The sequence below is a fragment of the Athene cunicularia genome (genome assembly GCF_003259725.1).
Source record: "Athene cunicularia isolate RWA chromosome 8 unlocalized genomic scaffold, athCun1 chr8_part1, whole genome shotgun sequence".
In the NCBI taxonomy this organism is placed as follows: domain Eukaryota; kingdom Metazoa; phylum Chordata; class Aves; order Strigiformes; family Strigidae; genus Athene; species Athene cunicularia.
In genome coordinates, this window is record NW_020799109.1 from 32,385,745 (window position 1) to 32,411,406 (window position 25,662).

The window sequence follows — 25,662 nt, forward strand, 5'->3', positions numbered from 1 at the left end:
TACAAATTGAAAAACTTTTCTTGTGTCAGAGGTCCTCCTCCAAAAGCTGCTACTTCTTTCTTCCATGAATCCTTCCTCTCCTTTTCTCCCAACTGAATCTCCTTGTTTACACTAAACTTATCTACACTCATCATAGGAATTGTCTGTTCTCCATGTCTTTATTAAGACTCCATTGCTTGTAAAAGTACAAAAAGTATACTCAGTGTGCTATAAACACAAAAATAATAATGCAACAATGTTATCTCATGCTAGTGCTACTTCTTTTGCTATAAATGACCTCAGTTTACACCAATTTAAGCAAGATGACATACTACACTACCTGAAGATCATCTGGAGCATTATTTTTCAAAGACTTGGGTCTGATTCTTACTGCTTTTGCACTTTACTGTATACTTTTTCACTAACTTTAACTTATTTCCATCTGAATTTACTCCCAGCACTAGGTTAAAAAAAATAAAGCCATAAGTGTATTAAAATAAAAATATTCTAATTAATTTTCTCCTTCATAAGGGAGATCAAAATAATTAAGTCAATGTGATACTAATACAGTTCAGTTGAAAATGATTGATAGCAAAATTTAAGGAGGCCCTTCAAGGTATTTGGCTTTCACCAACTAGAAACTAATAAAAGACACTTAAGGGCCAAGCTTGCAAAGACTACATCCATACTTAACTTCATATATATAAATGCTCAAAAAGTTATGTTTACACACAAAATTTGCAGAATCAGAGCCTTAATTTATATTTGTCCAAGTATCTCCATTCAGAAAAGAAATCTTATATGTAAAATTAAAGGCATTCTATAAACTTACCATGGATGATCAGCTTGACTTCCTTAACTTGTTTGCCAGCAGTGTTGGTGGCACTGCACTGATAACGGCCTTTGTCAACCCTTCGAGCATTCTTTATGTGCAGAACTTGATCTTTGTCCAGAAGCTCAACATTGGGATCACCCAAAAACAAGGGCCTGGAATAGAGATTACTTTGCTTCACAACTCTGACCCCATCCTTTCAACATTAAATTAAACTGACAGTAATAAGAAGTAGTCCTTTAATGACATAATTGTACCATTAAAGAGTACCATTTAGCACTAGAGCAACAGCATTAACCCAAAGAACCATCATAAAGTGACAAACTATTATAATTAACTATTCCTAGTTTTTAGGAGAAACCAAAACACAGAAGTACTTTACTCAGGTCATCCAGGATGCCAGCATCAGAGCCAGAGTCCTACTCTTGATTTCAGTTCCTTTTTCTAATTACTCAGGTCATGACAGTCCTTTGCCGGTAACACAATGTTTGTATTTACCAGATGAAAGTGTCAGCATATCAATACCAGAGTAAAGATTCAGAATATCTGTGAGTACTAGCCAATGTCTATATGGAACTACATTGTTAAACACAAGCACTATTTAAAAACATTTACAGACCATTTTGGTTTTCAGCTAATACTTAAGCTGCCAAGAATTCTTCTCTTGGTATGCTTTCCTGGAAGATGAGTTGAACTGAAACATGCAGGCTACTTATGTTTTAAAACATTTAATGTATGTATGCAGAACTGCACAAGGCACTAGCTAGAAAAATGTTTGACATAGGTACCATCTACCAATGAAAAAATCATGTCAGCAAAATAACTCTATTTTATCTAATGATACGTTTAAAATAATCCAGACAGAATAAATACATAGAATAAACACACAGAACTGCTTACGTTTATCTTGGTTCAAGCACTGTCTGGCATCAAAGACTGCAGATTTGTTCTGCAAGTACCAGTGTCAGTAATAGGATGGTTCACAAAGAAAAGCAGGATGCTAACTTTTGATTAAAGAACTTACCACCCCCACAAATTATATCCAATAACAATAATTTAGTACTAAATAGTCAGAAGCAGAGCTTGCTGGTACAGTGCACCTTCTATTTTTAAGAGAGGAATAATCTAGACACAAATCAGAAAAGCTGTAATATACTTACTTGCCATCTTTGAACCAGTGTATGTCAGGAAAAGGGAAGCCTTTGGCTCTACATTCCAGGCCGATTTCCTGGTTGAGGACAACTGTAATTTCACCAGGGGTATCAGCACCTATTATACTGGGTGGAACTTTAAAATGACAAACATTACAGGAAGAACTGATATTTAACCAGAGAAGGTATGCTCTGAAACTGGAAGAAATGCAGTAGTGGATCGTAAGATTCCCTTGCAACACTTTAGTTTTCACTGCAAAGTGATTTCTGCTATATCCCAACATCATTTTTACTACGACAAACACTTCCACCCTTGTGCTGGTGAATTGTACATAAAACAACTCCTGTGCACCCCAAATACAAAGCAAAGTATCAAAGACTAAAATCCAGTAAAGAAAAGCATCATTTTGTCTGTGTTACTACAAGAATGGCAAATTTTAAGTATTCAAAAGCCATCATGATGAGTGCTCTGGCAGCCACTATTTAATGGGCAGTGAGAAGAAGAATCTATTTATGAGTTGAAATTTATTGGCTTCTGAAATATCAACTGTTTTTCAGATCACCATCTTGGAAAAAAACAAACAAACAAACAACCACAACAACACAAAACCACCAAACAAAACCCAAAATTTTAGAACTAACCTAGTATATCTAGGTTGAACAGCTTCTCAGAACTTCCTGCTACATTTATGGCTTTGCATGAATATTGTCCAGCATCATCAGTAGCAGCTTTAAGGAGCTTCAGTATCTTCCCATTGTGCAAAATCTGGAGAGTACTGCTTTCCACAACCTTAAAAGAAACAGAAACATTATTCTTATGCGATCCAAGTTAGATCAGCCAAATATCACAGCTGGATTTTTATGAGAAAATGGTAGTTTTAGTCTAAGGATAATGCATTTCCCCTTTCAGTTACAGCACTAATCTCCTCAAATTCTGTAATCTATTTAATATGACTTGTAGCTCAAAATACAATGGAGAGTGGGAAAATCAAAGAAATTCTTTGTCCATCAGTATGGTCAGTCACAAAGGTGCATAAAGGGGTCTCTCCTCATCTTAAACTATCACTTATCAGCTACAAGTAGAAGCATAGCACTCAAGGATATTCCTAAGGAATTCAAATCACCTCCCAAGAGTTCTTATTTCTCCATCTATAGAATAAAGAAAATACCATTATTGGTCCCCTCTGCAAGGAGTCTGGCATCTACAACACTGGGAGACCACTGAGACTAATTCCTAGGGGAATCCTGAAACTGAAAAGTTTATTTTTTACTTATTGAACAGCTGAACTAATGGATTAGCCATATTTAGCTGGCTTTCTGTATGGGTTTTCTCAGTGCAGTGTAAATATACATAAAGGCACGTGCATGTTTTTACTTTGAATGAGCTCTCACACCAAGCACTCAAAATTCAACACAGAACTGACTGATGATGACTATGTTACTTCAGTTAGGTTAATCAGACATACCTGGGTATCTTCTTTATACCAGGAGATAATTGGGAAGGGGTTACCAGATACTTCACAGAAGAAACTTGCAGGGTGATGAACAACTATAGATGTATTTGTCACCTTTTCTTGATCTCTAATTTCAGGAGGAACTACAAGGAAGTTCAAAGTCACGTATTAAGCCATCTACTCCAGTGATTTTCTACTTCCTCCTTCCCCCCCAAGTCAAGGACCTCCATAACCTAAATTTCTCAGACCCTTTTCATTCCCTCCCCAATGTTTCCATTTGCCTTTTGGATCTGGACACCCCCCCATGTCCTTTCTTCTCTTTATCAACAGTCTTCTCTTGCCTAACAACAGACTCCCAGAGAAATACACTCAAGCACAATCACCATCAACATTTTAAGAGAATAATCACAACATTTCATTTTAAATTTCAATTTAGTTAATCTTAAAATCCCATGATATTTGCTTAGCACATAAAGGGAGCAGCTTCTAGAGAGTCATCCTTCCTCTTCACTGGTTCAGTCATCCCCAAGAACATCTGCCTATCATTTGTCCCACTATGAGTCCAAATAGAATGGCCTTATGTGGTGGATTAGAAAGTTCAAACCCCACTGCCGTTCAAAGTTCAAACAGTCCTGCTGGCACAAGATGGAATTCCTGCTTTTCTCAGAATAAAGATGAGGATATAATCCTTCTCAGGCATCAGAACTATCATAGGAAGTGAACAACACTGGAATAAAAGTACTCTAAGAAGCAAAATATTGAAACATATCTTAATGCCACCTGTAGAGTTTCTACTTTCCAATTGGGATTCTGGAAAAAGAAGATCAGGAGCAAGGACTCTCCTGTGTTCATTCTGATAAATAACTTCTCTCATACTTAGGCAGATCTATCACTAATCTTTAATTTCTACAGTATAAAAGTCTTCATATGTTATTTTCATTATAATTTTCAAGTATAACTAGAGCCCTCTACAAATGAGACACACCTGGCTCTAAGCAAAACAAAGATGGTTCATGCATAGTCACAGAGAACAGAAACAACAGAAGAAATACAGAGAGTATCAGAATAATAGAAATGCAAATACTCAGGTTAGGTTTTTATCATTTAACTGCACATAGGAAAATTTGGGGCATGCAATTTCCAACAATAAAAGATATATTCTTCAAAAACAGTTCCCCAATATTAATGTATTATTTACCATTAACTTTCAGGTTGTATTTCCTTTCTGTACTTCCAGCTTCATTGATTGCCACACAGACATACTCTCCATTATCAGAAGGTGTAACAGAAGTTATGATCAGCAGCATCCCATACTCCAGAATTGAAATCCCTGGTTCGCTGCCTGTCAGCTCTCTTCCATTACGTAGCCATTTGATGACAGGCTTTGGAATACCTAGCAAGAAAAGGTGAAGCTTCAAGAAACAGTTTCACTCAGCTCAGAATAAGGATGATTCAAACAATTCCCACTGCTCTGGAAGTCTTACGGGCAAGTACAATGCACAGGATGGCCATGAGCTTTCAAACTTAGAGGAAGCCTGACTGTTTTGACATTTTAAATCCTAGTCCTAAACATTATAATATACTTGTTGGCTAGCAATGACTTTTCACAGAACTTCCACACATGGTGATTATTTACATCATCATTAGTTTGAATTTTTCCACATAAATTGTATATGGAAAATACTATGCAGATTGTACATTTTTACCATGACAAGGAGTATAGAGAAACTTAGTAATTTTCAACAGTCAACGGAAAAATACACTTTTGCCACTAAAGATGGCAACAATGATACACACCTTTTGCTGGGCATGGGAATGCAATGCGCTGATTTGCCACTCTTTCTTGAAAGGGATTATTGTATGGAGGGTCCAGAACCTCGATAGTAGGAGACTCTGAAAGAAAATTAGAGCCCTAAATTCTCACCCTCTGCTCCCAAATGTGAAAATATAGTCTGGCAATACATAATGCTTCTAAGTCTCCCTCATTCATGCAAGGTCAGGTGACAATAACCCTCTTTACATTGATGAAGTGCACTATACAAGCAGTCTTGATTTCAGTGGGAATATTTAGGAAGTAAGCAGTACAAAGAGGCTTTCAAATCTGACTGAAACTGGTTCTCTCTAAAACCCAATATATTTGTTTTGCAGGCAGCAACAAAGTGCTTCTGCAAAATCTGAAAAATACTATTTAAACTGTTTTTTCTCACACCACATATTAGTGCTACTTCCATCCTTTGTTCTTGCATCCCATTTTAATCTTGTATGCAGACTGCATCTATACAAAGAATGTTATTTATAATTAAGTAAAGTTACTGGCAGGTAGTTTTTTGTTGTCTGTAACAAGTGGTTCTCGGCACCTCTATTCAAAGGGATGGAAATGTTACCTTTAGACTATTACAAAGAAGAAACAAATACTGCTTAGCTTAAGTCAGTCATGCTATGTTGATGTATGTCAGTCCATCAAGTGAGGAGTTATACTACACATTTAAATTGGCACATTGACCACTGCTGCCCAGTCACCATTTCAGAAGCATACTAAATGACTGAAGAGCTTAATTTCAGCTCATGATAAATTCCAATTCTAGTTAAAGCTGTGACACAGGGGCCTGAGGTTCAGAAACAGTCTCTGAAAATGTGAGATATCTGAACACATGGAGATAATATTTGAAAGAGAGGTTTCCCATACTGGAACCTGATTTTAATTACCTACGACAAAATCAAATCATAAGTAGTTTGAAGATTTTTTTATTAAAAAAATTAATATACTGAGTTCCTTTTTCTTATTTCTGCAAACTCTCCAAAGACTACTTGCCAATTCTAATTTTCCTTAATTAACATCAGGACATAATATCTAAAACAGATTTGGATTTTGCATCATGCAACAGTCAACAAAGACCATTGCCTCCAAAATATAAATCAGACAGCACTGGCATGAAGTCATACCTAGCCAGGGCAGGGAGACAGGACTACAGCCCTAATATAAATACCTTGAACTTGTACTGTTATCTCTGATATGTCGCTGCCCGCTACGTTACTAGCAAGACACTTGTAGGTTCCAGCATCAGGATGTTGAACGTTGCTGATGCCTAGAGCTCCGTCAGGGCTGTGGATAAACTGCCCACCATCTATCGGCACAGCACTTCTGTCTTTGAACCAAGTGACTGCTGGGGGAGGGATCCCCTGGGTGCTGCAGGGTATGTCAACTCGGTGACCAGCTTGGACTTTCAAAACTCGAGGCCCACGCTGTATCTTTGGAGGAACTAAGAAAGACAAGTTTAGTCTATAGTAAGGTGAAGAAAATGATGTACAAGATCATTCTTGAAGAAAGTTATTTCTCATTTCAGTCATTTTAGAAAATGCCCTTCCTCATTCACTGAAACAAAATTCCCTCAGGTGACTAAGGAAGCTGACCTGCATGTTCTTTACATAGGATAGGATGTACGATACCCTATTGCTTAACTTATTTGAAGAAGCTACATTTCAAACTCTACCGCATGACTTCCGCATGAATAGTGCAATAGTATTACACTGAGCACATTTGAAGAGCTATTGGTACTGGCTCTTGATAACAGAAAATAATTCAAAAGCTTTTATGATAAAAATTAATTTTCCTTTTGACATTTTAATTTCCTTCCCCTATTCCCTGATCTTTGTATGCTTCCAAACACAAGTTTGGACAAGGACATAAATTATAACTGGAAAAGATTTTGTTGGTCCCCAAAAATAATATAAATCCAACATAACTCTTTTGCCACGATGTTTTTCTTTCTAAGGATCACTGACAATAAAAAGACTTATAAAGAATGCCTGAAACAATAACAAGTGCCATTTTTCCAGACTCTCTGTTAATGTACAATTACAGATAAACAAAGATGTGCACTGATAACAGACTTCTCTACACACAGAACCAGACAGTAGTCTGTTATAGCCACTGTAACTGAATTAGAGTAGTCTGAAGGTTTTAGAGCAGCTGGAGGCGAGAGTTTCAATCTGGTAAATTCATGGTATGTGATCCACTTCAAAGGTGTGGGCTGGCAACAGGCACTGGCAACAACACTTCCAAACTGTACATGAACCACAGGAGAACTTCTATACACTCACAATTATTATTGATCAGCCTCATCCGTGGCTCCTGTACCCACTCTATTACGCATTTTAGCACTGGCAGGAGGTACATGTAGCACAACCTGTGTTCCTGGCTGACATGGGTGAGGAGGAATAAATGAGAGAGCATGGAGCTAACAAGACGTGACATTGTGTAAGTCGTTGGGGCCCCAGTATGGGATGAGTAGCAGAAAGAATGTGATGATCAATGGTAAAAGGGAGAGGAAAGCAGATGTGAGTCCTGGCTTGGGCAAGACCAACTAGATACCTTTACTGAGGGGGAAAGGTGGGCACAAGAACAGTAAAATAGGTTAAGGTAGCAGTTTGCAAAGGCAGGTACAGCAGAATGTATATGCATACAGCTGTGTGCAAAGACAGGAGGAGCTGCCTACCCACACATGACAGAGTTGCACACTGGTTTCACCACCACCTGCGCAGGTGTGCAAGCAAACTTTGACATTCGTACCAGAAGAGTTTGGATATGTAATTCCCATCAAGTTGGTGGAAACGACACCTGTAAGCCTCAGCCAACTTTGCTATTCTCAGCCACTGTTTGCAAACTTACTGCTGAGAAACTGCAGAGAAAACATCCAAGTGCATTAGAACAAAAGTTTTCAGTTCTTAGAAGCCTCTGGCTGACTTGAAAAAAGTCAAATGTCATACTGTGCTATTATTCTTCTACAAGTCTATGAAGCATTGAAGGAGAGCGTGTGTGTATATATGTATACAATATTTCCTTTACACATAACCAGTTACAAAAGCTTGCATATGAAGATAATATGACTTGAAAGAATATAGGTCAATAGTATTTAATGTACATAAGGAAAAATGTTTTAAAAGCTCTGCATGATGCTAAATTCCATGTGAAAACTTGCAGATGATTATCCTTAGGTTAAAACTTACCATGTACACTTAGCTTCACTGTCTGAGTCATGTTCCCAGCAATATTTGTGGCCACACAGATATACATTCCACTGTCTGAAACTTGTGTCTCACTGATCTTCATTGACCCCAAGGGTAGGAAAATGTGTCTGGAAAAATAAGAAGCAGATATGTTGTATAAACATCTACTGAAAGGTGAATGGCCTCTACTTACACACTGCTAATGATTGCCATGAGCTAAAATATCACCATTCTACAGGGGACACTGAGCTGTGCCATACTACTAAACTATAACTTACATTTATGCATTTTTGTAATTCTTTACTGAGCTACTACATTCAGAATACACAGCAAACATCTGAAATAGAAGATCCAAATTACAAAATTTTGTTCTACCTACTTATAGGACATATTAAAAAAAAATTTGTCTTGTTTCTAGAACTGGGAAAAAAAACTTTAAAACTAAACAAACAAAAAACCCACCAAAACCCAATAGGTAGAGAAATGGAGCTCTTCAACCTTCTGTCAAAGCTTTCTGATTCTGACCCCGCTGACCTGGGCTAAAGTTAAACAATTTTTGTTAATACTTCATCTGGACAAAAAAAAAGATGTTATGTTGATTCAAGATGGAAGAGAGGATTCTAAAGACTATTCAGATTCACAACTGCCAGTTCTGGTGTTCGCAGCAATTGTCATTATTCATCAGTGAACAGTTAACTGCACAGCATTAATTTTTACTCCAGTTCTGGTCACAGGCCTGTAACATTATAAGATATATTGGCCAGCTAATCCAAAGTCATCTTATGTAGAAGTGAAAAGTAAGAGAGAGAGGGAAAATAAATGAGGAGGGAAGAAAAAAATGACAGCTAAGTACTGACAAGAAGAAATTCAAGTCTAGCACTCAAGGTTATACACAGAATTTAGGCAAAGTCAGTGGAAATCAGTGGTATCATCTGTCCTCCTTTCTCTGTACTGTCTAACTAGGACAGTGTCATCATATGGGCATAAGTGGTGAATTTTAGGATTGCAATGGCCCAGAGAAATGAATGGAAAGAAAGTGAAGTGTATTTCCTCCAGGCCACCCAAATCTGTCAAATATTATGATTCTTCCTCTTCTGTCCATATCTTCTCAACCCTTTTTTTTTAATAACCCCAAAAGATAGATTGTTGGGGCAAGTTATCTTCCATTATTTTGTCCACTAATTACATTTGTTTTCTGATAAAAGGTCCTTCATTGTGACTTCAGTCTTCTTTTGTTTACTGATGACATTTCTAACATCATCTTTGGGTGGTTTCAAACAATTTTGTTTGGACTAATTCTTTAAATTTTGCTGACATCTGTAAACAATTTTATGGAATGGGCTGAGCTGGACTTCTATTACTCTGGACAACTTGGATCTCTCCACAAAAAGGAGATGCCATGAGCAAGTAGCCTAGTTTATCAATGTCTCCTGAAGTAAAACGAGGACAAGTAAGGGACCAAGAATGTGGATTCATTAGTGCGTGCAATCTGCTCACAGAACACAGCAGAAAATTCCACACAAAGATTACTAACAACAAATCAACTCTCTGTGCACAAGCCTCCTTCACCAAATATGCTGGCCCAGCAGTATTAGCAGCTGAGGCTGCTGCAGACTTGCAGGAATGGGTGGCTCCAAGGGGCAGACTTGGCCACAAGGGAAAGAGGCTCGTCTTCAGGTCTGCACAATTCCTTAACTCAGCTCAGACACTGGACGGTTCCTTCCACTTGAATCACAGAGAGACACTGGATGTTGGGCACAGCAATCGCTATGGGGTGCATTTAGCCAGGGTTACTATTTCCTGGTTTATGAACACAGTTGTAGGCTTTATCCCTTCTGAGGTATCTTGAAGACTAGAAAGCACTAGTACACCTTGTGACAGTATCTAGCACTTCAACTGGGAAAATACAGGGAATAACCACCTATTCCTCTCCTCTCTTATTTCGTACCATAATAAAATAATAAGGAAGAACTCCAACATTGTGGCCTATGATATATGCAAGACAGTCCCCAAGTCTTCATTCTCTAAGGTTGTCAACTCAACATTTTTATGAGTGTTTAGCTATGTTTTCACACGTTCAAGAATATTTGGAGAGTTTTGGGATCCAAAACACTGCAAGCAATGAGCTCTGTAAGCACTCGCAAACATTTATCATCATCTGTATTCTACTGGCAGCCCAGACTTCATACAATGATCTCCTGAGCATAAATATGAAGTGCTTAAGAAAAACAGTTTTTAAACATTTATAATCAGGCACAGATTATGTGGGTGTCTGGGCACCACCACAGTACAAATATAACAGGATCTCTTTTGTGTTGGCCTCCTGAGATTGCGCATAAACACACACTGGAGCAGAAGCTGTACAGTGATGCATGGTCTTGGCATCCTTCAAAAAGAGACAGAAGCTTGGTTTGGGAAAGAGAGTATCAAGATCTTGTAAAACAGGGTCCTCATGCAGGACAACTTAATACCTTCTAATTGATCCTGTGGCAATTAGAAATTATATACCCTTCCAAAATCTTGAAAGCTTAGACGCAGTTTCACTTTTCTTTTGTTTTCAAACATTGTTACCTTGGAGAGAATGGAGATATGAGCTGCATTTCTTTGGCCCAGGTAATTATGGGAGGTGGCAAGCTCTTTACTTCACATGGAAGTGTGACATCTTCCCCTGCAATTACTGAGATCTCTATGGGTTTATCATATGCATTTCCTTGCTGGTCTCCAGGCCTGGATACTCTAGGTTTCACTATAACATGGAACACATTAAGAAGCTGCAATGAATACATGTATTTGTACAAATGCACACCATACAATTTTACTTCAGTTTAAACATCTTTTTTTTTTTTTTATCAGGCATGTAACATTAGAATCCTACTTTTAATGACATGTCTGCGATAGACATAAGTCACTGTAATGCTGATGTACAGTGCCTGTAGCTCAGGCACTGACTGATGCCTACATGCAATACCACAAATACCAGCAAGATCACACTATCTACCCAAAAAGATGGGTATCAACAGATATATCTAGTTCATGCATATGCTGAGATCCAGATCAAGGTAGCTTGCAACCAATACCTTGAACTGTGTTACACTACAGCACCGATGTCTACAAGCCATAAAAGCCTTGCAAAGCATGCCTACACCTAAATCTTTTTTTTTTTTTTTTATAATACTGAGAGATGGTAGGAAGCTTTGGGACCCATGGGGTTAATGGATCTTCATTCTTCTATCAGCAGAAATTTCTAATCCTCCACAGATACCTCCTACCCACTCCCATAAAAGATGAAACGATAACAGCCCAAGACACTAGGCCATGAACTCAAAGTAACAGGTGTCAGGAAATTTCAAGAGAATCATAATGGTTGAAGGATAGGCCTTTCAGTATCAGCCGTCTGTAAATTGCCTAGTATGTAGATCTAGTGATCTAGGACAAAAGCAAAAGCACTAGAGATTAGTTTAAATGTCATTGGTACTGTGGGTATCCTAGTTCACAGTTCACCTGAGTGGGTTTTACAGTCTAAAGTAGAATGCAAGAGGGGAGAGAGACAACACTATATTTGATTTTAGCTCATACATACCATAGACAGTCAGCTGGACTTTCCGTGTAGCATATCCAGCAGCATTTGTTGCAGTGCACACATATTCCCCAGTCTCTTCACCCCCTGGTGAAGTTACATACAGACTTCCATCAGATCCTGCAGAAAATTTCACATTGCTGGCAAGAATTACTTCTCCTTTCTGTAGAAAGAAAAAGAAAATAATGTTCACAGCATCTGGATTTTCTGAAATAAACCAAATTACAATCATTTTCAATAAAAGCTAAAGTTTACAGCAGTAAAATAAAATCTAATGAAAATATTAAAAATATGAAAATATTAAAATTAAAGGAATTAAAAGAATATAAAAATTGTTAGTGTAGAATTTCCCCTACTTAAACCCATTGCTGAGACTGATTTTTCATATGAAGAGTACTGTATTACTAATATAACACTTGGTCTGATATTTTACTGTGCAATATGCTACATGCTCTTTAAAACAGTTCTGCAGACAAAACAACTTACAGTCAGTCTGATTGAGTTGAGCAAAATTTTAATTTATGTTACAGTACTGCTTCTGTTGTTTATGGCTGAGATGGACAAAATATTTTATATTAACTAAGAAGTCTGGCCCCAAAACTCCATCCATACAAATTAACTAACCAACCAACCAACTTTTCATACTCCTTGAGTGTCACTAAGCAGTAACAAGAGCAGAAGCACAGGGATTCTTATGCAGAAAACTTGTTACATTTTACAGGCCCCAATTCTTACATTAAAAAAAAAAAAAAGATTTCAACTGAGTTAATTTTGACATTGATTTCTGGTGTCAAAATGGATCTTGTATATATTATATAAAATGTTTCTTAGCTGTCAGACACTTCCTGGACTGTATTGAATGTTATAAGTGATAATTAAAAAAAACGCTCCTCCCATGTTTTCCTCCCATACCAAACCAACACAGTTAACTCTGTTCTATTCCTTCTTTTAAACAAAGCTGTTCAGAAGGTCCCAATCAGTTATATCTGAACAACTTCTGAGGCACAGCAGTGCCTCCACAGCAATATCATACAAGCTGTATCATACCCTAAATAACTGTTATTACCAGAAATCATGCTGTTCAAGTAGGGAAAAAAAACAAAGCCTGACTTTCAGACAAATTCCCAAATGTTGAGGTCCTCTTGTCAAGGACATGATTGAAAAGTGACAAGTTAACCCCAAAATGCCATTATATTAGACATTTCCCTCAGAGGAAAAAGTAATCTTAAAGTAAGGCTCCAAAACAAAAATGAACTTTCAATCTGTGGCAGGTTGCCTAATCTCAAATTATCAACATGCAACAGGAATATGAACAATTTCCACAGTGTTAAAAACAAAGATAGAGCAATAACCAAAGCCCCTCCAAAGAACAGAACACTGATCTATGGCTGGACCATGGCCAGAAAGCACTGTTCTAAGAAACAAAAGCAGGTATGAATTAATGGAGATTTCCATCAGAACTGATGCTTTTGGCCAAGTTTCTTGCAAATAGTTTTTATGACAACTAAATGGTGTGTTCAATTCATCTTTCACTATGAACAGCACAAAGATGAGAAATTACCTTGGACCAGACAATAGATGGTTTAGGAACTCCACTTGCTTTGCATGGTAATGTTACTGGGATTCCTTCAATGGTACTAAAGATCTGCTGTCCATGCTGAATAACAGGCAGAACTAATAATAAATGCAAATATAAAACTCATGTAGAAGATATTTCAAACCATGGCATAACTCTTACAATAAAATTCTTAACAAAATATTCAATAACTACTTCATACAGACAGCAGGATTTGGGGATTTTCAACCTCTTCTCTGAACCCTAACACTGACAATGACCAGCCACTTTGCCCTCCACTCTCCAGTCCTTCATGACAGAATAAATACCTGTTCATAACAAAGCATGCCAGCCACAGGTTGATCAGTGGATTAGGTACATACGGTTTTAAACTGTCAGTACTCCACATAGCTGACAGCAATCATTTCAGAAAGTCTTTGTTGCAGTATCTTCTGATGACATTTTAGGCTTCCTGAAAGTGATACTGTACATGATTCGACCTATACAGCACCTTCCATGAGAATGGGCTCAGCATTTTTGGTGCTGAATCAATTTCCATTGTTGGACAACATTTTGAACAGAGCCATTGCAAGAGTGAAGACCTGATCACACTCCAAGCTCATTTAGTCTTTGTTATAAATACTACAAAGTTGTGCTAATTGCAGTGATGGTTTCTGCAGGGACTGACTGTTAGATGAACTTGAATAAATATACAAGATCACTTCACAAAATCAGTAACAAGAGATGACAAGAACCCCAGTTCCCCGACTTAACTGATCTGATTTTGAATTTACAACACCAAAAAGATCAGATTTAAGGCTATAATATCAAGAACTAGATCTTTCTAAAAAGTATAAATATATTCCTTTCTGTTCTCAAGTTCCAAAATATTCCAAAAGCTAGTGTTGACATGGAAGACCTTATCAGACACTGAGTACTTGCCTGTATTAAAAAGTAATAGCTATTCTTAACACAATAGGATGTCCCAGCATCTTTAGCGAAGCTTAAAATACATCTCCCATGATTAGTTTAACACATGAGAAAATTTCAGGCTGTAAACCATGAAGTGCTCGTGACCCCACACAGAGTTAAAAAAAGTATCTTCAGCTGAAATATGCATGGGTTACCACAATGCTAACACTTTGTCTTGCTGTCACTGTAATTTTTATTATGTTTCAATTAAAGAGGAAAAAAAAGGCAGGAAAAAACCCAAACATATTTTGCCAAACTAATTCATTTTAATTCTCATCTTCTCATGAGTTGTGCTTCCTTGTATCAGTTACAAAACGCACAAACAGCATTTTTCATGGTTTTCCGGTAAACCTCCACTCACATCTGTTTTGTTAATAAAGCTAGAGATGAATACTGCACAGCCCAACCTTTGCAGATGTTTTAAAATAAGCATCTTTTACGATCACTGAATGGTGTTATCTTTGTTTTATTTTTAAAAGTCTCAATCACTCAATTATTTCCTGTGCAGTGAATCCAATTTCTCACCATGTTATTTTATGAAGTAGCATCATTACAGAAAAGGAAATCTGAGAAATTAGTATAACTAACAAAAAAGCTGTAGTGAAGTCTGCTGTAAGAAACACACTCTCATCTTAGATTCAGTGCAAAAGCAACAAGACAGTGTTCCTTACCATACACATTAACAGTAGTAGTTTTGTTGCTTGTCCCAGCAACATTACTCGCCATGCAAGTATAATCACCGCTATCCTGCAGCCGAACTCTTTCCAGGTGCAGGCTCCCATCGCTGCGAATATTAATGTAGGGATTGGGAACCACCTGCCAAAAGAGTGATGCAACGCTTTACTGAAGAAAATACTTGCTGATAACATTTACTTTGGGATGCATCTTGGCGTTACTTGACTACTTCACATACAATAAAAATTGTATGTTCCTGGAGAATTTTACTAGAGCTTCTCCTACTTTCCATCTTTCATAAAGAGCTAATTTTAAATAAGGCTTTTGGTAGCATCTCTTATTTACTGCTGGAGTAAAATTAAGATCTGCATCAGCAGCTCTGCTCTGTCACAGCACATATAGAACTGCCACTCATGCTTATAATCACGCAGCAAAGCAAAAACAAATTTAGCTGAATTACTTTATTGCATTTTTACTGGTTATTCCAGTAACCCAATTTGATCACAGGCCAGCTCTTGACAAGTGCAATGACTTGTTCTCCCACAAACAGATCCTTTCCTGGTTTTGTTTGGGTTTTGTTTGTTTGGTTTTTTACAGTTATCAAAAACTTTTAACTTGCCACATGCATGAAGTAGAAGAGGTCAGCTCTGAAGCATACCATTGTGAAAGAAAAGTTACAACTTTCAAAGAGTAGGTTTTTTTAGAAGTTATATACCCTATAGCAACATTAAAAATCAATCCACAATCTCAGGAACACAGACTTGCCTTACAGAAAGGCTGTTAGAATCCAAAATTCTTCCAGTCATGGCATGCTCAGAAAAAGCTGCGTTCTTCCCTAAATATAACTTACTCCAACACTTTCCTTGAAGCGCAGTTTTTGCCGCAAGCTTACAATTACAGGAAACTAGCACTACTGTACAGAGGAATTAGCGACTCAACAAGGAGGATTCTGCCATTATTTCAAACAGAAGTTTCAACCTGTGCTGATTGCCCCTACGCAGTCTAAAGAAAAGGTCAATGACTCCCAGTGATAAAAAAATTGAGCTGAAAACTCTAGCAAGTGAAGGGTCAGGTAGTGACAGGGTTCTGCTTGGTGATAATAAATAGAAAATTTAGCTATATTTTTTTTTATTTATAGCTGTGGAGAAAGAGCTTTAGGGAGAAATTAACAAGCAAGATAAAAATCAGAGCTTCATAGGGATCTTAAAGTCAGTAATTCAGCTCCTACCAAAGAAATTAAATTTCACTCAGACAACTAGCCCAGGCACTGTGTCTACACCACCACTCTGTCTGCAGGAGTTATAAACTGGCAACAGTATGCTCCCAGGGGGAAAGAAAACACACTTTCATTCTCTGAGCAGGGCACCACTAGGAAAGCAGTATATGGTACAGGGATACTGACATTTATCTCATCCCATCAACAATGGCAAGAGTCATGACATTAAAAATAAAAGTTAATCTACAGGAATTTTCTGAAGTTTTTACTTTTAAAAAGCAGGAGAAAAGAAATGCCTTTCAGTTACCAGGGTTTAAATTCCAGTACTTTTGTCATTCTGGCAGGTATATTCTGCTAGCTTCTATATTCAGAGCCCAAGTCTGAAATTAAAGAGCTAACGCGAATGCATAAAACTGCTTTGAAAGTAAGTAAAACAAGATAAAAGGACAATTATCAAATACACTGGTTCCAAGTTCTTTTCTAGACCTTCACATCCCCCACTACCATCTCCTATTCCTTCATTATGCTTCAGAGTTAGAAATTTCCTAATGTGGGTAATGATCAGTGAGGTTTTCATATTTTGAACAGTAATAAATGTCTGTACTATGAATGACAGCACCTGCAGAAACTCAGAAGCAGCTATTGCCTTACAGATACAGCCAACCGTCTTCTCCTGAAGAAGCAGCAGCTCCTGCTGAGTGGTGGCTGTCTGCTGTAATTCACCTTGTAGACACCAGATCCTTGTTTCCAGTGAGCTGGTCCAATCTCATGAAGCATCTTTATTTGTAAGCATAAAATCTATTTGTACATCAACTTTTTAACATAAAATCACATTGTTGTCACAGCTTCAAGTGTCAGTTGCAGATTTTCTCTGCCAATAAATCTTACAGGAAACAAAACTGTCTTACCACCATACTGTTTTTAATCCACTTCCGGTCTGGAATGGGGTTTCCAGCGAGCAGCACACATGGTAAAGTGAGCTGCTGGCCCTCAATTACATTGGCTGTGGCTGGACTTACTCCAAGCAGAGGTGTAACTTGAACAAAAGAAAGGATTATAAGTAGTTATTAGCATTTTTTATATATTAATGCAAAATATTACATTTCAATTTTTATTATTAGTCCTGTCACTAATGCTACTTGCAGCACCACCAGACAAGGTGTTCTTCTGCATAGTACTATACAAATATAGAACAAGAAAAATTTACTACAATGGAAACTATACAATTTAAGTTGAAAGAAGGAAAGGGGAGGAAGAAAAACACGTTGCCATCAACAAACAGCACAGGATTTCCAACATACTTAAATTTTATGACAAAAAACACCAGATGGAATTCTGGTATCTGAAATGTCAACAGTGCAGGCAGGAAAAAAAGAATGAAACAAATGAAGGGGTGGGGTAACAAAGGAGAGAAAGGAAGCTAGAGGAATACACATACAGTGATTTTAAGACTAAGGAATGGCAGCAAATGGAAGATGTTGTCCAGCTGAAATTGGATCCAACCTAGTTTTTCCCTGAAAACTCATGTTCCCTTCATACCAAGTTGATATATTATTTCTCCTTACTCGGGCAAAATACCGAAGAATAAAAGTAGCAGGTTTGGAGAGGACAAAAGTATAAGTGGTGATTTCCTTTGGGCATAAAATTTTAAAAGATTAGAATAGAGGTCAAGAGCCCAGCAGAAAATTCTTCATACTCTGTAAAGAGACAACAGAAAGTGCTCCCTGTGCACATGCTTGGTAAACTAATTTTAAGTAATGGGGTTTAAATAAGTTTTAAATAGGTAAAAACATGTCTATCAAATACTATCAGCATTACAGATTCCCAATAAATGTTTTAAGTTAGCAAATGGTTTCTTTGATGTCAGATGGACTCCATTCTTATCCTCTCCCAAATGCATATATTCCATAGCATTATTTTTCCTTTTACTGCCAATTGTCCAATTGAGATGATAAACAACTCCTTAATAGCACAGCTATTGCCAAAGCTAGACATTTACTGTCTTCTTCGATCACTAAGATTCCTTTCCAGTTATATCAACACACTGACCTAAGCATGTTCATTGCTGCTTTGTTTTTTTGGGTTTTTTTCCCCTAAGATTAATTAAATGGCAGAAACCCCATCATTAGCATTCATCATTATGGTGATTTTTCATTCCTTAATAAATTTACTTCAGAATAAGAAACAGAAGTCAGGATAAATCACTTCTTTAAGGTCCATGTTATAAAGTGTAGATGAAAATTATTCAAATTAACATAGTCAATCAAGAGACAAATGTTCTAACATGTGAAATTCACTGAAATTAATTACAATATTCCATACAAATGTCTTCTGATTCTGTGTGGATGACTACATGTGTAAATATAGCATATAGGTATGTCACCATGTATGTACATAACCCACAGACATCCTACTTGTACAAACACCACCAGCTATCACCTCCTCCAGTGTACTCCAGGCACTGAAATGCTGCCAGTCTTTCCTTGCACTGCCGTCACTGACATTAACCAGTCTTACCCAGTCCAGTTACTGTGATCGTGGCTGGCTGTGACTGAATCCTTCCAAACTGATTCTCAGCTTCACAGATATAAGTTCCTTCATCACTAACCCACAAATCTAAAAGGGACGAAAAAAGAGATCTAATTGCAGCATTTGAAATGATACAGAAAGGTTTGCAGTCCATAGACAGACACCCTATGCTTTTGTCTTTCAGTTTCAAATATTTGGTTTTGGCTAGGTCATCAAGTACAGAAGCAATGACTATTTTACTTGAGTAAAAAAAGCATTATTCACATACATATGATACTTTTCATCACTTTACATATTGCATATACTTTAATACAGTATATACTAATGTGCATAAATAATATACAGTAGTATACTATAAATCTACATAGGCTATCACATAGTGGCTTGACTATGGAATAGTGCTTACTTCATACAGCAATGCGTATCTGTATGTGAACAGACACCCATAAAACAGTATATAAGACATGAGTTACTGCACTGCATATACAGTAGAGAGAAATTACTTCACCCAACTTGCTTACGTCTAGAAAGGAATCAAAAAAACCTAATTAAGAAAACAGAATAACTTCACTTAGCACAAAGGTGACTGAAATGTTCCAGGTAAATGAAGTTGCAAAGCCACCTACAGAATTTTTGGTTATTACCCGAATTAGGACTTCTCTAAAACAGTGAGTTTAGAAACAATTCTCAAAAGAAAATAAGAAAATCTACAGCTCCTCAGTATCAGAGACCATAACCCATGTATATTTAAATAAAGGGTAAACAGTTAGGGTGAGCAGACAGGGCGCAGATGCTCTCCAGATTCTAGAACTTATCTGAGCTAACCCCTTTTAACTGTCCTCCATGAGTAAACTGAACCATGGTCTCCACTCACATTAAAACCACCACCAGAAAGAATGTGGCGACCCGGACAGAGCTGCCACACAAACATGCAGCGGTGCAGGTCCCAGGCTGCAGGGAGTGCCTGAGCCTGTCAGTCCTGCCGGAGGGCAGCAGGGACAGCACCCGCGTGCGCTGCCACCAGCTGGGTGACCTGCTCAGCCCGGTGGGGAACTCAGAGAAGAGGTCGAGAGATTAAGAAGTACAAGAGAATGTGAAAGAGAATTGATTGGTGGAGTAGCACCTTGGCACCCCTAAAGCAACAAGACAGGTAATCCCTCGTCCTCTTCCTATCAGGCAAAAGGAGGGGCCCTAACAGACAAGGGAGGCTGGAAACAGGTCCCTGCTCAGGCAGGCAGGAAAAACTTCCCCCCACCTCCCTCACCCTCCATGGTGTCCCCTTAGAATAGATTCAGGGCTCTGGAACTTTTGAATGACAAAGAGAAGGAGGAAGAAACAAGGAAGACCAAGGTCCACCAAGGCCAGGTCACTTCAGACCAGGTATTAAAACCAGCTCTGAAAAGAACCCCAGAAGAGTCATTGTAGTGTGTGACTCCACTCTAAGGGGTGTCAAAGGCCCCATATGCAGACCAGACCTGCTTCATAGGGAAGTCTGCTGCCTCCCTGGGGCCAACATCAAGGACCTCACAGCAACACTCTCTACACTATGAGACCAAAGAATTACTACCCTCTCCTGGTTTTTCAGGTAGGTAGTGATGACATCACCAGGAGAAGGCCTAAAGCAATGAAGAGAGACTTCTGGTCCTTGGGAAAACTGCTTCAGGGGTCAGGGGCACAAATTGTGTTCTCCTCCATCCCTTTGGTTTGGGGGATGGATAAAGAAGATTACAGGAGAATTCAGCAGATGAATGGGTGGCTCCAAGACTGGTGTTACCATCAGGGCTTTGGATTCTTCAGTCATGGGTTGGTATACAGGGCACCTGATCCTTTGACATTAGACAGAATGCACCTGTCCCAGAGAGGGAAGGGGATTTTGGGGCAGGAGTTAGCTGGGCTCACTGACAGAGATTTAAACTAGATTTGAAGGGGGAAGGGGGCAAAACATCAGCCCATCTGAAGTGCATGTATACCAATGCACACAGCATGGGTAACAAACAGGAGGAGCTTGTAGCCATGATGAAACAGGAAAATGACGATGTTGTTGCTATTACAGAAACATAGTGGGATGTCTCCCATGACTGGAGTGTGCCAACTGATGGGTACAAGCTCTTTAGAAGGGACAGACAGGGAAGGAGAGGTGGTGGGGTGGCTCTGTATGTTAGGGACTGTTATGATTGCTTTGAGTACAAGTGTAGTGAAGACGGGGTTGAGCGTCTTTGCATTAGAATCAGGAGCAAGGCCAACAGGGCAGATGTTGTAGTGGGAATCTACTACAGGCCACCCAACCAGGACAGAGAGGTGGATGAGATACTTTATAGGCATTTAGGCGAAATCTCAAGCGCTTGACCTTGTTCTTGTGGGTAACTTAAACTTCCCAGACATTTGCTGTGATACAGAGAAATGATTACTTGTTTTAATTTACTTATTTACTTATAGAAAACTGCTTAGCAACTTATTTACTTACAGCAAGTTATAGTACTTTTTTAATATTGCTAAGAATCCTGCTTGCCCAGACTGTTCTGTGGAATTTTACCAAAGACTACTATGTTCATCAAAACAAAGCAGTTCACTGTGAAAACCTACCAAGGATTACAATTAACATAAACTGTTGACATCAGCCTTTGTAACTAACCCAGCCTTACTCATGCATATGTATGTTTGTGTTATGTAATCCAATGAATATGGATATCCACACTCCGTGAGTTTTTGGTAAAATGTGCAGTGGGTATGCAAGCTTTGTGGAGAAATCCCCTTGCACCCCAGCACTGCAGTAAACATACCTGCTGTATAACTCTATTCGAGTTGTAGAGTCTTTTTTTTTCTGCAAATCAGCTAGAAATACAACACAGCAGAGCGGGACCAGTCCCAGAGATTCCTGGAATGTGTGGGAGACAACTTCCTGACGCAGCTGGTGAGTAAACCGACCAGAGAAGGTGCCCTGCTGGATCTCCTCTTTGTGAACAGAGAAGGACTGGTGGATGACATGGGGGTTGGAGATCGACTAGGGCACAGCGATCATGAAATAATAGAGTTCTCTATTCTTAGAGAGGTCAGGAGAGAGCTAAGCAGGACTGACATCCTGGACTTCAGAAGGGCTGACTTTGTCTTGTTTAGGCACCTGCTTGAAAGGATCCCCTGGGAGACTCTCCTGAAGGGTATAGGGGCCCAGGAAGGCTAGGCCCTCTTTAAGAAGGGAGTGTTAATGCTCAGGAGCAGGTGGTCCCCAGGTGCTCTAAGAGAAGCCGACGCCAGAGAAGACCACCCTGGCTGAACAGGGAGTTTTGGCTGCAACTCATGAAGAAAAGGAGACTTCATGGCCTTTAGAAGAAGGGGCTAGCCACTCAGAGTGATTACAAAGAGGCTGTGAGGCTATGCAGGGTGGAAATCAGAGGGGCTAAACCCCAGCTGGAAATTAATTTGGCCTCTGCAATCAAGGATGACAAGAAAAGTTTCTATAAGTATGTCAGTAGCAAAAGAAAGTCCAGGGAGAGTCTTCATCCCCTGCTAGATGCAGGAGGAAATATGACAACAAGTGACGAGGAAAAGGCTGAGGTGCTTAATGCCTTCTTTGCCTCAATCTTTAGTAACAAGACTAGTTGTATTGAGGGAATCCAGCCTCCTCAGCCAAATTATAGAGACTGGGAGAACGACCCCCCTGCAATCCAGGAGACAGTCAGTGACCTAGTGCATCACACAGACACACACAAGTCTATGGGACCAGTCGAGATACACCCGAGAGTGCTGAAGGAGCTGCCTGGGGTGCTCGCCAAGCCCTCTTCCATCATTTACCAGCAGTCCTGGCTGACCGGGGAGGTCCCGACTGATTGGAAATTGGCCAATGTGACATGCATCTATAAGAAAGGTTGGAAGGATGATCCAGAAAATTACAGGCCTGTCAGCTTGACTTTGGTGCCCAGGAAGCTGATGGAGCAGCTCATCCTAAACACCATCATGCAACACATGAGGAACAACCAGATGCTCAGGCCCAGTCAGCATGGGTTTATGAAAGGCAAGTCCTGCTTGACAAACCTGATCTCCTTCTATGGTAGAGTGACCTGCTTATTGGATGAGGGAAAGGCTATGGATGTAATTTACCTTGACTTTAGCAAGGCTTTTGACACCGTTTCCCACAGCATTCTCCTGGCAAAAATGGCTGCTTGCGTCTTGGACAATCGCACACTTCACTGGGTAAAAAACTGGCTGGACAACTGGGCCCAGAGAGTTGTGGTAAACAGAATTAAATCCAGCTGGTGGCCGGTTATGAGTGGTGTCCCCCAGGGCTCGGTTTTGGGGCCACTCCTGTTTAACATCTTTATTGATGATCTAGACAAGGGGATCGGGTGCACCCTCAGACAGTTTATAGATGACACCCAGTTGGGTGGGAGTGTTGATCTGCTCGAGGGTAGGGAGGCTCTGGAGTGAGACCTGGACAGGCTGGAGCGATGGGCTGAGGCCAACTGGAGGAGTTTCAATAAGGCCAAATGCCGTGGGCTGCACTTGGGCCACAACAACCCCCAGCAGCACTACAGGCTTGGGGAGGAGTGGCTGGAGAGCTGCCAGCAGATAAGGACCGGGGGGGGCTGATCAACAGCCAGCTGAATATGAGCCAGCAGTGTGGCTTGTGTCAGCAACAGCGTGGCCAGCAGGGACAGGGAAGGGATCTCACCCCTGTACTCAGCACTGGTGAGGCCACACCTCGATAACTGTGTTCAGTTTTGGGCCCCTCACTACAAAAAGGACATTGAATGACTCGAGCGTGTCCAGAGAAGGGCAACAGAGCTGGTGCAGGGTCTGGAGCACAGGTCTGATGGGGAGCGGCTGAGGGAACTGGGGGGGTTTTAGTCTGGAGAAGAGGAGGCTGAGGGGAGACCTCATGGCCCTCTACAACTACCTGAAAGGAGGGTGCAGAGAGCTGGGGTTGAGTCTCTTTAACCAAGTAATAAGCGATAGGACAAGAGGTAATGCCCTCAAGTTGCACCAGGGAAGGTTTAGACTAGATGGCAGGAATTATTTCTTTACAGAACAGGTTGTTGGGCATTGGCATGGGCTGCCCAGGGAGGTGGTGGAGTCCCCATCCCTGGAGGTGTTTAAGATTAGGGTCGATTCAGCGCTTAAGGATATGCTGTAGGTGGGAACTGTCAGTGCTAGATGAATGGTTGGACTAGATGATCTTCAAGATCCTTTCCAACCTAGATGATTCTGTGAAGAATTAAGCCAATGCCCAAACACAACTGAATTCACAAACGCATGGGAAAATGAACTGCATGTCAAAAGCAATTAAGTCAGTATCAGAAACACATTCTCTGATAAAAATCCAGTCTTTTTACAAAATTATCAATTTTATAAAGTGGTATAGTAACTTAAATACATTGCATATGTCATATTTCCTTCTGGAATCTTTATTGAAAATAAGTTCATTCTACTTACTATTAATAGATAGAGCTCCCGTTCTGAGTTGACTGATAGAACTAACTGCAAATGGTCTCGAGAAAAGGGAAGCACCATTTAGCCGCCTCCATTTAACCTTTGGTTCTGGGTAACCCTGAACATAGCACGGCAGCGTGATGTTTGAGCCAATATCCACAGATTCATCCCTGGGTTCCTGCGTGAAAACTGGAGGAGCTGGAAAGAGAAAAAAACCAAACAAACTCAAGAGTACACAGAAAGTGAACTGGGGTTGCAACATAACATTAGCATTCTGCTTGCACTATTGACAACCTGAATTTATGTCTCTTTATGTACAATTACTCTTCTAACAACATATTCCCAACTAGCAACACCTTACAAATGCAACCTTGCATGCTCTGTACTTAAAATAGGGAGCTCAGAAATGGGCTAAACATCTCTACAAAAATGAAGATACAGCCACCCCCATCAGACAAACGTGCATACTCAAGTGTTAGCATTGTTAAGTTCCTCATCTCCTTCAAAGAGCACTGCTCATTGCTTCCAAAAGCATGTGTGCCTGACAGGAACACACATTTAACAAGACATGATGTGTCACACCACAAGCAGTTAGAAAGAATTAGGGAAAAAAGAAGAGGAAGGAATATATTCTCTACTTGAGAACTTTGTTGAGATTTCAGTTTCCTTCTCTTCTAGCTCTCTCTTTGCAAAAGAAGTGTAATGTAAAGTTGGAGCTCAGATAAGACAAGGAAACAGTTTAGTGAACACCACCAAAAAGGTGTTCCCAGCATACACACAGGCTTACACGTATTTGTGAGAAAGATTCAGATAACCAAGGCACCATTGATCAGATACATAAACACTGAAATTAAGAGTATTTACTGTCTAGATTGCAAACTACTTACAGCCAACATCTAGAGTTATCTTTCCAGAAGCTCTGCCTGCATCATTGGTAGCCACACAGGTATAGTCACCAGCATCCAGGTCTTGTGTTTCCTGGATCTTCAGAAGACCCCGATGAGTATCAATAATGAGAAATGCTGATGCCCTCAACTCTAAGTCACCTAAGTTCAAACAGAAAAAAAAAAAACCTGAAATATAACAGGGCATTTATCAAAGTTATTCCAACAAAAAAATGTCCAGTTTTGAGATTAGTTCACAACATGGCTGTATTTATTTAGCAAATGAGTACTCTGACTTCTACTCAATTGAGTGGAAAAATTCGTTACTTTATTAGATACAATCTGTTTTATTTAGTTGTTTCACTAGGGGAACGCAAACCCAAGTAGCTTTGGACAGAGACCAGCAT

The 25,662-nt window shown here is 39.4% G+C and overlaps 1 protein-coding gene across 1 annotated transcript in view; it reads right to left on the bottom strand.

Annotated features, from left to right (window-relative positions):
* HMCN1 (hemicentin 1) overlaps positions 1–25,662 on the bottom strand; it is a 209,226-nt gene that overhangs the window by 104,076 nt on the left and 79,488 nt on the right. Inside the window, exons 15-30 of the mRNA XM_026854028.1 lie at positions 25,259–25,417; positions 24,375–24,569; positions 18,936–19,034; positions 17,327–17,454; positions 15,199–15,343; positions 13,562–13,674; positions 12,004–12,163; positions 10,995–11,169; positions 8,424–8,551; positions 6,404–6,676; positions 5,214–5,309; positions 4,615–4,809; positions 3,429–3,559; positions 2,605–2,752; positions 1,972–2,098; positions 812–966 (exon numbers count right to left, since the gene is read on the bottom strand). Coding sequence (XP_026709829.1) covers positions 812–966; positions 1,972–2,098; positions 2,605–2,752; positions 3,429–3,559; positions 4,615–4,809; positions 5,214–5,309; positions 6,404–6,676; positions 8,424–8,551; positions 10,995–11,169; positions 12,004–12,163; positions 13,562–13,674; positions 15,199–15,343; positions 17,327–17,454; positions 18,936–19,034; positions 24,375–24,569; positions 25,259–25,417 — 2,427 coding nt within the window. The remainder of the gene's footprint in view (positions 1–811; positions 967–1,971; positions 2,099–2,604; positions 2,753–3,428; positions 3,560–4,614; positions 4,810–5,213; positions 5,310–6,403; positions 6,677–8,423; positions 8,552–10,994; positions 11,170–12,003; positions 12,164–13,561; positions 13,675–15,198; positions 15,344–17,326; positions 17,455–18,935; positions 19,035–24,374; positions 24,570–25,258; positions 25,418–25,662) is intronic.